At 42.4% G+C, this 16,756-nt stretch overlaps 1 protein-coding gene across 1 annotated transcript in view; it reads right to left on the bottom strand.

The window, feature by feature from the left end:
* The window catches only part of FMN1 (formin 1), a 279,933-nt gene that overhangs the window by 133,811 nt on the left and 129,366 nt on the right, over positions 1 to 16,756 (bottom strand). Inside the window, exons 7-8 of the mRNA XM_055316676.1 lie at positions 3,365 to 3,426; positions 1,280 to 1,368 (exon numbers count right to left, since the gene is read on the bottom strand). Of these exons, the coding sequence (XP_055172651.1) occupies positions 1,280 to 1,368; positions 3,365 to 3,426 (151 nt within the window). The remainder of the gene's footprint in view (positions 1 to 1,279; positions 1,369 to 3,364; positions 3,427 to 16,756) is intronic.

Genomic DNA, 16,756 nt, shown 5'->3' with positions numbered 1-16,756 from the left:
TAGTGGGAATTGATTTATTATATTAGGAAACATGACTTTGGGAGTGGATCACAGGACAGGGGCAGGAACTGGCAGGGAGGGTAGCTCAAATCGATGGACCAGAAGGGCATTAGAACTTCATTTGCACTGATTCACAATATCCCTAGGCTTCATGAACTAAGTTGGGGCAGAGTTGGGGTGGATTGGGGAGTGGTTCCTGGATTCTGCCCCATGTGAGAACAATTCATCTAAGGTTCTCAAAATTATCATGAAAGCTTGCCAATAACTGAGCAAACCTAGAAATCCTCACCCACTCATTTAGAGATATTTTCCTGGACCTAAATGCCCAGGCAATCCAAGGGGAGTGGGGTATTCTAGTGGATCCAAGGGCAAGCCATGAAAGTTTCAAAACAAGACACAGGAACTTCGATGTCTCTGGAGCCCACTTGTTACCCTAAACATAATTCTTAGTTTCTACTTTGTTTTCTATCCCCTGCCTCATCTCCACGTTGTGGGGAGTGGCCTGACCTGGACATGAATGAAACACTTGAGGTGGTAAAAGGCAAAGGATCCCTGTGTTCACTCTGGGCCCACTTCACATTCTCAGTTCTGGGCCATGAAAAGGTACATAGGGTCCCAGGGCTGAAGGGTCCCATACACTTATCTGTGGCTTGCAGACCCCAAGAGCCCAGCCAAGGTGAGAGTCACTCAGTTCCTCATTAGAGGTCTAGGCTTTCAAAGGCTGTGGTGCGACAGCTCAAACCATAGAGAAACAACTCTAGACCCTGAACAGAAAAACAAGCACATACACAGAGGATGAAAAGGTCACCTGTCATTTGGACAGAGCAGGTGGAGGGATCTGGGGGAAAGCTGGCACGTTCGGGCTACGTTTTCCAGATACAACACATAGGAAAATCCATTTGAATCCTATGACTCTAACCTCATCTTTTTAACTGCATCAGCAGAACCCTAATCAGAGCAATGACTTCTTCCTTCCTCAGTTACTCTTTTGGCCAGAATGTTTAGTCTAGGAGGAATTAACAAGCTGCTAGAACAAGAAAGGGGAATCATGAGGGGTGGGGGAAGGGGTTGAGACATATTAGATCCAGCAGCATAAATCTCCCGGCTGCTTTTCTCGGCAATCAGGTCATTCTGCTGCACGCAATAGGTCATGGGAATGATGGTGCTAGGACTTAGCTCACTGCACAGTTTAGGTGCAATTACTCAGAGTTGGGCGGCCAGAGGACAGAGATTGCACTTGTCCTTTTGGTCTACAAGAAAAGTGTTCAAGGGTCCTTACTGCTCAGGTTTATCCAGCAACTTCAATTCTTCTTCCTTGGATGTCTCGTAATACTTCCTTATTTTAACCAGTTCGTCCTCTTGGGCTCTCTGCGTTGAAATAGATATCAAACAAAGCACACAACAAATGAACAGTGAGAACTGGCTAGAGCAACTGTGTCTCAAAGTGTGGTCTCTGGACCAGCAGCGCTGGCATCACCTGTTTCTAGTTAGAAATACAAACAATTGGCCCTACCCCAGGCATAAGAAGCCCCAGGGGTGGGGCCCAGCAAGCCTTCTGAGTGATTCTGATGCACGCTAACATTTGAGAACCACTGACTAAAGCAAATGGTCATAACGAGCGACTGTAGGTGGATAGAGAAGTCAGGACATTTGAATCCCGTCTTTTCCTATGGAAACAAGTATCAGCCAGTTGTCCTTATCATTTATTTCCTGACCCTTAGAACAGCCCTCCTAACTTACGTAGGCTTCTTACTTTTGAATTTCCATTCTCAGCCTTCTCTTTTTCTGAGTTTTGTGAACGCTCATCTGTACTGCTTATTTTGGCATTTAGTTATGTATTTTCTCAATTTATCCAACAATTTCAGTTGCATGCAGGTTTCCTCTACTGTGAGCTAACAAGTGCTGCCCATGTGCACAGTCCTGAGCTCATGGTAACAACAAAGGCAATCTAGAAGGCACTTTGCTTTTTACAAAATCCATCAATATCAATTACTGTATCTTTGTTTTTCAGATGATTCTATCAAACTTGTACTAAGTACTGGAAAAAGGGCCTGACTCAGAACCTCTCTTTCTCCCATGATACCACGCTGTCCTCCAGGTACTCAACAAATGCACTGTTAGCTCCCAGGGGCCTGGTATTTGTGCACTTTCTTGTCTATTAACAAAAGCCTTACTGATGAAATGGGAGAAGTTACCACCGAATTGTACTAAACAGCTCCTGATATGTATAAAGGATGTGAAAATGTGTAGGGATCTGGCAATCCCACAAGGCTGGATTATCACACTCTCGAAATTTTCATTAAGGGACTTAAGGTCCCAGGGGACATAGCATTGAAATGAATAATTTTTTTATGAGCTCGGCGAACAGGGCACACTATTAGGGTTCCAGGCAACTTCTGGGGAAATACCACTGCTTCAGTAAAGAGAATCTGGTTCACTCTATTTTCAGGGCACACTATTAGGGTTCCAGGCAACTTCTGGGGAAATACCACTGCTTCAGTAAAGAGAATCTGGTTCACTCTATTTTCAAATCTTAACAGAGTCAATGAATCAGGAATGTTAACAACCATGGGAATTCTGATTCTCCTGTGTCATCTTCTCAAGAGGGTCTGCCAATTTGCTGGTTATTCCACACATAACCCAAACTTAAAGACCTCAAATGTGTATAGTGCTGTTTATTTTCAAAATATATTGCTACCGCTACCCATATCGAATTCTGTTTTAATACAAATATCAGATAGAGACCTTTATAATCCCCATTGCACTGACAATCAAACAGGCTTAAGGAATTTGGCTCAAAGTCACTCAGAAGTCAATAGCAGAGTGGGATCTCAAATCTAAAATTGTCTGACTCTAAATCCAAAGCTCACACCCACCATCTTATACTACTTCTCACATTCAATGTCATTAGTGCATCTAATCTAAAAGTAATCATCCAAGGTGGTATTAGTATTCTCATTCCTCAGAGGAAGACACTGCTGTACACCACGGGAAACTGGTAGTTTAGCTTCACTTGCTGTGACAATAAGGCACAGGGCTGGGTCCATGGCATGGAAGGGGTCTCTACCTTGAACCACCCTCCCACGCAGGTGTGCAAAGAGATCTGCTAACCCAGATACCACAGTGGGGTTGGGAACTAGTGCTTTCTTTCATATATGCTCTCATTTGAGCATATGTTTACAGAAACTGCCTTCCTCTCTCCCTTGCTATGTCAAAATCTTTACTGCAAAGGAACATGAATGACTTAGTGATGGGGGGGCAGAAGGAGTCACATATAACCATTTTTTAGATTCAACGTTTTTTAAATTAGTGAAGAAGATATGAAAACCTGAAAACTCTGCCTCTGTATGTCTTCAATACTCACATTTTCATATAAGGCTGCCAGGGTCTCCAGATCAACCACAGAGTCGTCCACGTTGAAAATGGCTGCCATGTACCCAAAAAGGAAGAGGAAGAACAAGATAAAAGGTTTGATTAGACTCCCCCACACTGGCACGCTAGCCACACTCCACGTCTAGCTTCCAGGCAATAGAACACTGCACTTTCTTATACAAGTTGCGTCTTTCCACATCTTCTTGCTATTTTTATTTTTGTGCCAGGGGGGCTCCGATGAAAGAAACCAAAATGGCTCCTATCGCTAGCCAAGCCCTGCCTGGTTTAATTCCTCAAGTTCCATGTCCTTTCTGCAGTTTAATTTAGGCTCCACAGGAGAAGTGTTTGTGCTTTAAAATGAAATCAGTTTGTAGGTTTGAAGCACAATTTTAAATCTTTCTTCCCGGCTGGTAATTGAAGAGATTTAGTACCTAATGCACCAGAACTGACTCTTGCCCATTACTAGGAAGAGAGAAAAAAAGACAATGTTGGCAAATTAAATGAATTCAGGCATGTGATTTTAGGCACCTTTCCATGGCCACTGCAAACATCTTGTTTGGATTAAAAAGACAAGAAAAAGCAATAATTGCATCAATAGCAAATTAAGATTATGGAAACCTCCCATGAGTTAGTCTTAAGGCAAGTTGTCATTCCCATGGTTTTATTAGGATTCTACTTGTTCTATATCTTTAAGTCACTTAACTGCTAACATATATGCTTATGATTTCACCTAGAGAGATTCCTTCCCATATATGCTGGGTACAAACATTGAGATTGTAAAGCCTTAATGGATTTGGCAATCAAAGTGTTTGAAATAGGCAGCTCCACATCTTTAAATAATTATTCAAAACTAATAAGGTTTGTTCTCTCAACCCCACCTCCCTTCTCTGACTTTACATTGTGAAATTAACCAGCACGCTAGTAAATTTTCTCCATGGCAGGCTAATTAATTTTATTAAACCAACCAGTGATATTTAGAATGCCTTAAAATTTTGCTCGTCAACCATTATTCCATTCATTGGCATTACACCATGATTTTTGGAGAAGGTAGGGATCAAGGTAAAGGGCAGGTTCCTTTCAAATTGTTTTGCATCTTCTGTAGCTGAATCATATATGAACCCCCTTATACAATTTTAATAAAGTTAATGAACTGAGCTAAGATCACATAACTTCACAGAACACCAAAAAACGTACTTAAAATTCCTTCGCAGGCCACCTTCTCTAACTTAGGGTTAATCAACAAACTATTCTTAGATATGGGAGAGTGGGGAAAGAAGAGGTTAACATGCTAGTGAAAAAGTCAGCTCAGATTCCACTAAGACAAAAGAAAACCACACTTCTAAAAAGCCTAATCTGAAACCACAAAATTAAAAAGTAGTTTGAGGAAAGAATGGAAGAATTTATCCTCCCAGGATGGTTATTTTGTGTGTGGAGATCATATGAATTCAGTAATTCATTAGAAAGACCATGAATTTCTACCTGTTTGGTGCTTTAAAAAAATAACTAGAAACAAGGCCTAATTTATGTAAATTCCAACATTCTCCTACAAAAATTGGCCAACGGGAATGCAATAAGAAAAGTTAAAATTCTACAGTTTATCAGAGAAGTTCTCTCCTAAATTAATCCTACATTGTAGGTATACTCTATGAATTGCAAGCTTAGATATGACCAAGTGATCTTAACTAATGACAAAGAGAATGACCTATGGGTTGTTTTTCTGGTGAGTAAACATTTGGTTTTTAAAAGTTAATCAGTCTAGGTCCCAGATATGCAGTTTGACAGGTTGTATCATCAGTCAATTCTTCTCCAGTGTGCTAGGCAGCAGCAAGAAAACATCTGGAGGATGGGCCTGGAGAATAAGCATGGGCTCTGGAGACATTTATTCATTCATTCACCCACCCATGAATAAATATTTGTTGAATGTGTATTAAGTTCTAGAAACTGTTCTAAAATGCTGTGATTATATAAATCAAAAGTGTGTAAGAGGTTCAAAACACTTGATCTCATGAATTTTTTTAAAGATTTTGTTTATTTATTCATGAGAGACAAGAGAGAGGCAGAGACACAGGCAGAGGGAGAAGCAGGCTCCCTGCGGGGAGCCCAATGTGGGACTCAATCCCAAGACCCCAGGATCCCTAAGCCAAAGGCAGATGCTCAACCACTGAGCCATCCAGACATTCTGATCTCTTGAAATTTATTCTCTAGCTGAAGGGATACAAAATAAATAACTTATTTCAGATAACAATACACTATGAAGAAAGTAGAGAAATGAGCAGCATGACACAGGATGGTCAATGAAGGCTTCTTTGAGGAGGCAACATGTAAGCTAAGAGCTGAAGAGGTCAGTTCTGTAAAATGTTCGGGAGAACTTTCTAGGGAAAGGTAACTTCAAAATGAAGTTTCTTTTTCTGAGGAAGGAACAAGCTTAAGGTACAGAAAGAGACCAAGATGACTGTCATGGAAGGAGCAAAATTTATTCCCTATGTGATCCTAATAGGTTAAAGTGTCCAAGCTCAGCACATCCATAAAATGAGTCTACTATCATATGCTGAAGAGACGAAATGCGGGAATATGTATGCTTGGCATAGCACCTAGATAGAGCCTGGTATGAACTCAGAATGGTCCCAATGAACAATGATGAGTAGGATTTTAAGTACACACATGGTTAATGCATTTAATGCTTGTTAATGCCTTATCTCCTTTAACATCTGGAAAGAATTAGAGAAAGCAGACTACAACTATGGAGTAGTTTATGTTATAAATGAAACTTTCCAGAATTCATGAGTGTTTCAGATAGGAAACCCTGCTCGAAGTTCAACTTCAGGAAGCATTATTAACAGTCAAGGTATATGCACACATAGTTGTAATTACAAAAAATAATGCCTCAGATGTCTTCAGAGAAATCCGAGGTACTTTGGGATCTATTCAGAACGTCAACCTCATTTGCATCTCCAATTTCCATCTTTCCCACCAATCTACCGTATGTCATACCACCACCATTATTTTTTTAAAACCATGGGTCTCAACATTTTACTTTGATGTTGACAATATCCCATATGTCTTTCCTTTAAGTATCAGGTAAGGTCCAACATCAGGCTTGGCCTGATGTTGAAGCCCATTTCTTTCCTGGACCCAAGCTATGCTTCCAATTTCATCTCCTACCACTTCCATTTTTCTCCCAGGTACCCTTGCTCCAGCCACTGGGGGCAACATACCGTGTCTTCCTCCCTCCTTACAGCTCTTCCCCAAATGCCTAGGGGATTGGTTTCCTGCTCTGGAAGGAACCCTTTGAACTTCAGATCCTTAAGTCCTTGCTCTGTACCTCTTCCATGGCCCTAACACAAGTATTTTACACAGAGGAAGAGAGTCTCATAAAGAACTTGTGTTACTACGTGTACCAGAAGAGTTTCCCTCCTCTGCTGGGAATGCAGAAGGCCTGTAGCCAGGGGTTATTTCTAAGCATTTTGTTAACCCCTGCACCCAGCATAGCACCTGGGGTGCTACAAGGATAAACGTGTGTGGATGGGTTAGAGCCTGTAGGAATCTCCCAAAATGAGTCCTTCTGTTGAGTATCAGGAAAAGTTTCTTTCTTTCTTTCTTTCTTTTTTTTTTTTTAATAAAGATTCATTTATCTATCCATGAGAGACACAGAGAGAGAGGCAAACACAGACTGAGGGAGAAGCAGGCTCCATGCAGGGAGCCCAATGTGGGACTCGATCCCAGGACCCGGGGTCACGCCCTGAGCTAAAGGCAGACCCTCAACCACTGAGTCACCCAGGTGTCCCTCAGGAAAAGTTTCTTGAAAAAGAAACTTTTAAAAGGGATACAATTTTGGCAGATGAAAATGCTTATGGGGGATATATCTGAATTAGGGTAATTTGCTCACCCCTATTAATCCCCAGTTAAAAAAAAAAATCAAAGTTTAGTCAGCCGAGTTGCGTTATCATGCTCTCATCCACATACTCAGTATAGATACACTGCTTGCCTGAATAGTCCATACCAAAAAACAATTAAGTTTCACAAGTAAATTTTCTTGTTTTCAAGGAAAGAATAATTTTTACCTCCAGAAATGTTTTAAACAGCAGTATCGCCTTAGGTAAATAGGCTCCGAGTAAAAATTCAACAGTTATATTGCTTCAGGCAGACATGTGAAACACTCATTTAAAGCCACGTTCGTTCCAAGCAAGGACTATCTGTAAATTTATAACAAGTGCCAGTGAACACCTACTAGAAGGATGTGAGACATGTCAAGTGGAAGAAGCAGATACAGACGGGCTCATGGTAGGCACAGGCCATGGCAGGTAGTTCAAACCTGGCTTGAAGAGAGCATTAATTCCATTCTGGAACATACTGGGTGGAATTCTGAATGCCACAAGGAAGGGCCTATAATGCCCTCCACATGTAGCATGGAGGCACTGAGCAGCTACCAGCAGTGGTGTGAGCTGAGCAGGGTTATACTCCACAGGACATGTCAACATTTGGAAAAACTGGCTTAGAACCTATTCCAATGAACAAAAAGTAGCAAATACCATGGATGGAAGGCATGGAACTGGGGGGCAGGACACATCAGAGCACAATGGAGTGGCATCACTAACTCGCTACGGGACTGAGGAAACGGACGTAAGACCACCCGAGGCTTTGCCACTAAATTTGGAGGAAGAGCTTTGGACAGAAGTAGGCAGAGGGGCCTACGGGCTGGATATGATCTTACCCCAGGGGCCAGAAGCAGGAATGGGAGAGAGGAAGACTACCGGAGAAGGATTAGATAGACTAATTGGGGGTCAATACCAAGTAGTATTGGCTTTCCTTTTTCCATGGAAGGATCTTAAAGACACAAGGAAAAAAGGGAAATAAAATTCAGAGGTGGAAGAAGCATTATGAAGAGACATCCTGGTTGAGTCCAGGAGCTTCAGGAAATCATTTCTATTATCTCTCTTCTACAGAGTAGCCAAGCAAGGTTAGGTGACTGGCCAAAGGTCTACAGAGTGAAAAGGCACAGGTACTGGGACTCCTGGGAGGGTGGTTCTGCATGCAGATGATTCTGCTTCCTGGTCACCAAAACCAGCCTGAGTTCCTACATAGGGCTGGAATCAACACCTGGTGATTCTGCTCCCCAAACCCTGGCAATGGCGTACTAGGGAACCAGTTCTTGAAGGCATTTATTGTCAAACTCAAAAGCGTTGCATGAATCCATTTAATTAGGTAACTGGTGGTTACAATACAAAAAGAGATCAGTCATTGATTAAGTTACTTTTGGAGTGGCCCAGGATCACTTAGCTCCCTCCATTTTATATTTTAAAAAACCTACTCTTTCTTGCTCTGACACACACGGACATCCCCTTTATCTTAAGTCCGATTAGCGAATGCCAGCCTACACGCTTCCACAGTGTGCCTCACAGGCCTGATGCAGTCGTTCCAGGCCAGTGTAGCTTTTGTTCCCATCTGTACAGGGCTCATTATACCGACACTCCTGCAGATGGTGTCAGAAAGGTGAAGTGTCAAACCCACAAAGGGGCGACCCCAACAACTCCCTGCTACCGCAATATCAATCATGCTTGGTGGTTTTTACTTTTATCTTCCTCTTCCCTTAGTTGTTCCCCGCTCGCACTGTCAGTTTGGTTAGACTATTTCACCTACACCTCACAATATGTCGAGAGGAAATAGACACACGCTGTGAAAAGCTGGTAATTTTATTGGGTTCCTTTACCTTTAAAAATCTGTTACTTGGTCAAGTCTGGTTTCTGGGCTCCTTTTTTTGCAGGGAAATTGAGGCAAACATTTTTATGTGGTCCTCTGGTGCCTGCTCTGTGCTCCAAGAATTACGTACACGCAGATCATTAGAGTAGTGCTGGGCCCATTAAGATATAATAACCGTCAGCGGGGACACAAAGCAGATCAGTGTCGCAGAGTCCAACTCCCAGGCGCACATAAAACCACACGCCTGCGGCGGGCTCAGGCTAAGGGGCAGGGCTCACGCCATCCTAAGTTCCCGCCGCTTGGGGCAGCTTGTCAGGAGGGGATGCTCTCGACCCCCAGCCACTAACCCTGAACGCCTGTCACTGGTTGGTCCCCAAGCACACGCACCTTTGCCAACTAGACAAAAAATGCCTGCGCTTGCCACCTGAGGGGCTTCTAATTGGTAAAAAACCAGCAGTAACTTAAAGGAGCTGTTTCTTTTTTGACTGACCTCTGGGCAGGAAACACATGGGAGCCTGAGGCAGGAAAGGCCCACTCTGTGGGGTCTGTGAGAGGAGCCAGGGTGAACCTGGCTGCCCCAGTGTGGAAGGTGTGGGGCTGCGGTGGCCTACTGTGTGGTGGCTGTTGTTGACTCGAGAAATCACCTCTCTGCAGCCTGGTGATGCCTCCTTGTATCTCCTTCAACTACTCGTAGAACATACTGCACCAAGTGGGTGTTTAACAACTGCTTGCAAATGAGCTAGGTTTATTCTCAGCCCGTGAAAGCAAAGATTAAGAGGGTGACTTGACTCTATTAATAGAGATTATTTTCTTAACAATGTTAACTTCCCAGTGGCCAACATAAAAGGTGGCTGTTTTGCCCAAGTTACTGATATTCTTAGGGCTTGATACATATTCAACTTGTGGGGGAAAGAGAATGAGATGGGTACCATATCAAAGGCAGCTTTGGGACTTTAGAACTCTCAGGTAACCTAACCCCTCAAAAGTCCCACAAACCTCCCATCCTGACCCTTACCAAGGAAAATGGCAAGGATGTGGGTCATGGAATGAGGCGGTGATGAATCCGAGTGCTGAGGAAAGGCACAACAGGAATATCTCCCCACCTTGTAACAAGGAGGTTATCATGTAAAGGGAAGACCAAATTCTTGACAAAGCTGGGTGAGAGCTGAGAAGGAAGAGGCCTGGCGAAGAGAGGTGTGGAGTAGGGGAGAACCTGCCTCCATTGAGAGCTCTGTTGCTAGGTCTCTTTGCCACCATCAAGATGCCTTACTGGTCCCTACCCGCCACTCCATCTGTCCCTCCTCTAGGGACAGACGGATACAGGGATGCACAAGGCCTAACTCTATGCGTCTATCCTAATGAAGTGCCAAGGGCACCAACTATGAAAGCAGCTTCAAGTAATCTGTCTACTATACCAGAGGGTGAGTATAGTAGGCAGGCCTTGCTGGGGATACACAATTAATAGCTGCATTTATTGGGCCCTTGCTGTGTTGTTCTAAGTGTTTCATATTTAATTGTATGAGGTGGGTGCTATTGCATTCCCTAGTTTTACAGATGATGAAACTAAGGCATAAAGTCACACAGCTTGATTTCTCAGGCTCAGTTCTATAATCAACACTTGGTCTTAGCCAAAAGGCCAAGAAATGATTCAGTTCTATAATCAAATTTACTGAACTATGATTGTACTTTTTTTTCAAAGATTTATTTATTTATTCAGGGGGTGGGGAGGGAGAGCACAGACATGTGTGGGGAGTGGGGGCAGGGAGAAAATCTCAAGCAGCCTCCCTGCTGAGTGCAGAGCCTGATGCATGGGGCTCCATCCCAAGACCCACGAGATCATGACCTGAGCTGAAACCAAGAGTCAGGCGCTCAACCAAATGAGCCACCCAGGCGCCCGATTGCACTTCTTTATACGTTGTGTTAGGCTATAAATAATCACCCCACCTAAAATCCTCACCATCTTAAAAAAACAAAAAAGTCAGCAAACCAACTACCCACAACAGCCTCTATTGACACTTGTTTTTAAAAGGCATTACATGCTCTTTACATTAATCAGCAGCCTCCTAGTGGGAACCATATGTAGCCCATACAACAAAAGCTTCAGGTGTGTATTATACACATCCACAACCTCACCATTATCTATCACTGATACTTAATTCTAATATGCTATCTCAATATACATAATAAAATAATCTCAATTTTAATCTTCATCAACTATTTGCAGTAATTCAAAATAATCAGTATTGCAGTTAAAATCAAAGCAAAAAAAATTTTTTTTAAAAAAAATTTATTCATTTATTTGGGACAGAGAGAAAGCGAGAGGTAGAGCATGAGTACAGGGGGAGTGGCAGGCATTGGGAAAAGCAGACTCCCCACTGAGCAGGGGGCCAGATGCAGGGCTTCAACCCAGGACTCTGGGATCATGACAAGGGCTGAAGGCAGACACTCAACCGAATGAGCCACCCAGGTGCACTGCCAAAAGAATTTCTAAAAAATAGAAATATGGAACCTGAAAAGGCATTGTCTTAAAAGAAAATAAAAATATAAAAAAGATAAACTCTAGACTAACGTAAAGTTCTAACTTTCTTGAAAAGATATTAATAAGTATGATTTTATACGGCATGCCGGAACAGACTAAAGAGGGAGGCAAAAGCACAAAGAATGAAGAAATGCAAACAAACAAAAGTTGCCTCCGGACCCATAAAGAACAAGAACTACCTGGGGACTATATTTACAGTCTTCCCTGTGTTACCTAATGCCTGCCCGTGTGGCATGTCAGCTCGTACAGACCTTAATTTGGGCTTTGATGGAAGCACAAGGCTGGCCGGGAGGTGGGAGAAATGACAATCCCAAAGGGGACACTTAACCTATTTCATCTCTTCCGAACACTCACAATTGCTCAAACTTATAAAGCCAAACTAACTCCCAATTCTCACCCATGTTTGGGCATGCCTCGAGGTGCCCACGGTGTCATTTTATAGGTGCAATTAAAATTGTCTATGGTTCAAACCTCAAAGAAAGGCACAGGCAGGGAATTGACAAAACCTCTCCTCCTTCATCTCCTCTCTTCTCTGTAGGGCAGGGGAATGAGAAACAGTTTGGCTTAAGCCGCTTCTGTTCTTCCATTAGTTCTGGTTCTTTTAAGCCAAAATTGCATTCCGGCAGATTGGATGGTCTCAGTTAGTTGCCTTCGGGAAAGTACAAAGAACTGCCCACCCTCTACTTTCTGGACTGAGCTCTGTGAGCCAAGGAATGTACAGCGGTTTAGAAAGAGGTGGGTGGGAGCCCTGCCTCTCAGGTGTCTTAACACTTGGCAGGAGGAGGAAAAAAAGGTGGGAAAGCGAAGGGAGGAAGTATCAAAGGTATTGTTTCCATTCACAAAGAGATGTTTTTTAAAATTAAGCTCTTTCAATATTTAATAGGTTGACAGATCCTGGCACCTTTATCCAGTATGTCAGCAGGTCAGGAGCACATAAGCACTTTGGTGGGCAAACCCTTACATGGTATCTTCACTCCTTCTTTTACTTTCAACATACTGTGATTTTTTTGGGGGGGAGGGAATGCAATTAAATGAAGTTTTCTGATTCTAAAATCTTTTTTTTTTAAACTAAATTAATCTAGACAAAAGAAATAAGTTGGCTTCAAAAGATTCTGGCAGAGAAACCCCAGAAGATGATCTATCAACAATAAGAAAATGACAGAGCAGACACTTGGACTGCCAGTAAGTTCTCCACCAGCTTGGGAATGAGTTAAGAAGCAAGAACAGTTGAATCAGATTTGTCAGACACTGGCCTCCATACAACAGAATTTATCATGGGAATATGTGAAATGTGGATTTAGATACACTGTCGTTAATAATGTGTTTCACCCTGTTTACATATTGAGCCTTGAGATTTTAGCCAGTGAGAACCCAGAGCCATCAAAATCAGAATTAGCAAGACCTTTACAAATGATATTAATCTCACTTCAATTCATATTTTGCCATGTGTTTTATAATGTGAATATTAGTTCTGTCACATGCTTACATGACATACATGTTTCAGAGAACACAGCATGAGAAGCATATCCTGAAACGTTTTACTGGCAGGGGTGCACAATAAAAATTTTGGAGACCACCTGTCTTTAGTGGAGGGTCTTCCAGGCTAGAATTAGAACGCTCCTCAGGGAAATCCTAGACAACTCATGGTGGATTTCAGATGCCTGGTAAGACGCACTCTGTTTTAGACACCTGTCATAATCCTGGACAGAGATTTCTAGAAATAAGGGAGCAAAGTCCAGTGAGCATTCTCAGATCTGGGTTTTAGACTCCTGGCACGTAACTAACTGGCATCCTTTTCACATTTTGACTTGAGACTCACAAACAGAAAGATAAGTCTTTGATGCAACCAAACTCCCAAACCAAGATTCTGGGCTGGTAGGAAGTAAACTGAAAAATGTTTTATTTTGATGTTAGATTAAATATTATAAATACAAATTCTGAGTGTACGGGAAATTCCAAATGAATGCCAGGAGGTTTCTGGCACCTAGTCTGTTGCAAGGCATACAGAGGTTTATGTCAAGAACAGTCAACAGCAATTTTCCATCTCCCCTGGGAAAAGAATGAGAGGAAATCACTAACGTGGAATGAAAACACTAATTTGCAATCATGTAGGCAGTCACTGTGTCCAAGGATGCCAAAATGCTTTTAAATACAAGTCATCCAGTTTAGCAGATGGAAAGCCAGCAAGAAGTAAATCACTGATTCAGAATCTCTCCTGGACGAAACACAAGTGCTATGGGGATTATGGTGAGTCTCCTGAAACCATTCTTCCCCCACAACCACGGCCCTGTCTTTAGTCATGTCGTGCTTCACACTTTAGTCTGTTTAGGGACATGGCTTTCTCCTACATGATATCCAACACCATCTTGAGTAGAAAGAAACAGATGGGGTGTTCATTTTTTTTGGAGATGTTCTATCTCCAGCACAGCCTCATCTACTTCGCATCGGGCTAGACTCTTCAGATGCTCATTGAACATGTAAGTTGCAATGTCTCCAGTCATTTTAGACTCACATCATCTAAAAACAGAATTGATTTTTCTGCTTTTACCTATGCTTTTCCTCCTGTATTTCCAGTGTAAAATGTTTTGGTGCCATTATATACATTCTTGTTGAAGCCAGAAATCCAAGGTGCATGTAAGATGACCTCTCCATCACTGCTTGCCTCTGATGTGGCTAAATGGAGCAATTTTCTCTCCAAATAGCCCTTGTATGTGGTCTCCTCTATATTTCTATAGACACAGCCTTAGTTTTGGCCATCACCACTTATTATCTCAATCATCACAATCCCTAACAGGTTTATCTACTTTAGTATGATTTCTGTTTTTCCATTCAACAGATACTTGAAGATCATTGCCCCAGGTGCCAGGCCCCATGCAAGTGCTAGGGACACATCACTGAGCAATCTCCCTCTTGGAACTTATATTCTGGTGGTGGATGTACATGAAAACATTAGTAGAAGAACAAGTGAAATATTGAATGCAGGGTGGAACATAAGAGAATTAACTTAGCTTAAGTTTGGGAGGGTCTCTGAGGCATCCTATGTGCTAAAAACCTAAGAAAGCTCCTCTCTGAGGAGCTAGCTATAGAGGGGTGGAAAAGCCTTTCAAACAGAGGGAATGTGCAATGCTGCTCCTTCAAAAAGTGTTATGTCTTCAAAGATACAGAAAAAGAAAAGAACTTTGATTCTTAAGGAATCAAAGAGGACTGCTATGGTTAGCATGCAGTGAGATGGGAAACAAAAACCACCAAGGAAAGTAGCAGGTACCGGCTGGGGCCAGAGCACACAAGACCTTTGGAAGCCATTCTTCCATAGCCTGAGAGGTATTCCGTACTCAGACTTAGGTCACAGCACTGATACTCATAAATTCTCTCACCCTATTACTCATGGGGTAATGTACAAATTTCATGTGATGATACTCAGGGCCCTTCCAGCCCCATCCCCGAAAACAGCCCACATTCACATGTGATCTATATATTGGGGCAGGGCCTCCTCACATGCCTTCTGTTCTCAGCTGGAAAAACTCCTCTGTGTGGGGGGACCATTGTTTCATCCTTTAAGACTTCACAGGAGAGGTCAAGATACTACTTCCTGTTATTTCAGAGACAGCTCTCTTGTCCTTGTAGGCTGCTTTATGTACCCCCTCTCCCCCACCATCCTGTGCACTCCTGAGAGTGTCAGAGAGTCTGGAGCTTACATGCAGTGGTGGTCATGGTGCCTGATACAGAACGAGCATTCAATCCATATTTACTGAGGGAGGGAAGGCAGGAAGGAAGTTTTGTCTCAATGCACTCACTAGAGAGCAATAGATGACATTCTGATTCCATCTATTCTAAGGTTTAGTCTATTTTTTTAATCAAATTAAATTTCTCAAAAAAAAAACAAGTGGCCTTTATATGTGATACATTACCTCAATTAGTTGTAAACAAGGCTTAATTATCAGAGAAATTCTTAGGAAAAAAACTGTAACATGACATAAAGGAACCAACTTGCTATCTGTAAGACTTGGATGTACAGAGCTTCCAAAATTCTACTTCTTGAATATACATTATAGGCAGTGTCTAGTGGACAAAAGAAAAGTGACCACCTTTCCCAGTGAGGAAGACAAGGTTGCCTTTTAAGAGTTGAACCAGGAAAAAGCAGATTATCCAGATCTGGGAAATGAGTATGAACCGACATACCCAAAACTATTATCAAGGTGACCACACTGTTGTCCCAGCAAGGATGAAAAAAAAAAAAGCATACACAAATATACACTGAGAGAAGAGGCAAGTGATATGGACTCAACGATGAGCAGATGTGATAAATATTTTCATCATGACAGAGGAAAAATCTTTTCCCGAAATGAATATGCACATTTTTTTGGTTTATACATCAGCTCCTTGTGAGTTTGGGAAATATAAGTTAGTGTGTCTGTCTTTGTGCACTGGCAAAGGCAAATGTATGGCCAAAGGCTGGAGAACAGTCCCTGGACTGTGGTCATTTCACCAGGGCCGATGTGCTGTGTGACCTTGCCTGGCTGCCAGCTGGCTGGCCCCCGATCAGACCTCACTGTAGCCTCTCTCATGTTAAAACACGCTTTCTGGGCCAACATCAGCACAGGGAGTCCTTTCATCACGATGACAACACAAGGCCAAGTGCATTCCATTCACGACCAGACACAGACTCAGAACGAAATGTAACTGACACAGCTTGGGCTCCTGAGTGACCTTCAGATGCCAGTGTCAGTCAAATGATTCTAAAGAAAAATTAAGCTCGGGTTTTATTCATCTGGAATGCATTACTAAATGAAGACATGGAATAGAGGTGATTTTTTTTTTTTTTTAGAATGTAGGAGCCAACTCTATGATGGGGAATGGAGGTCGTTGAAACAGGAGGAAGAACTAAAATGGTGCCCACAAGTCCTACAGATCTGTGATGCTACAACTGGTATTTCCAATGCTGACACTAAGTCTGCTCCTGCTTCATGTAAGTGTGTTCTTGTCAAGAGTAGAGTCTTGGAGAAGGTACAGGTAAGCTAATCTCTTATCTAACTCACAATGAGCACTCACTCCAATGAGACTCCATGGGAAGGTTTATAGTCTAGAGTTGGAAACTGGAACACCATGTGGCTGGAATGACTGTCATTATACGGTAACCTGATAAACTAT

Source organism: Nyctereutes procyonoides, unplaced genomic scaffold (genome assembly GCF_905146905.1).
Source record: "Nyctereutes procyonoides isolate TBG_1078 unplaced genomic scaffold, NYPRO_anot_genome, whole genome shotgun sequence".
NCBI classification, from domain to species: Eukaryota; Metazoa; Chordata; class Mammalia; order Carnivora; family Canidae; genus Nyctereutes; species Nyctereutes procyonoides.
The sequence above is the reverse complement of the archived record's forward strand: the minus strand, read 5'-3'. Positions and strand labels throughout refer to the sequence as shown.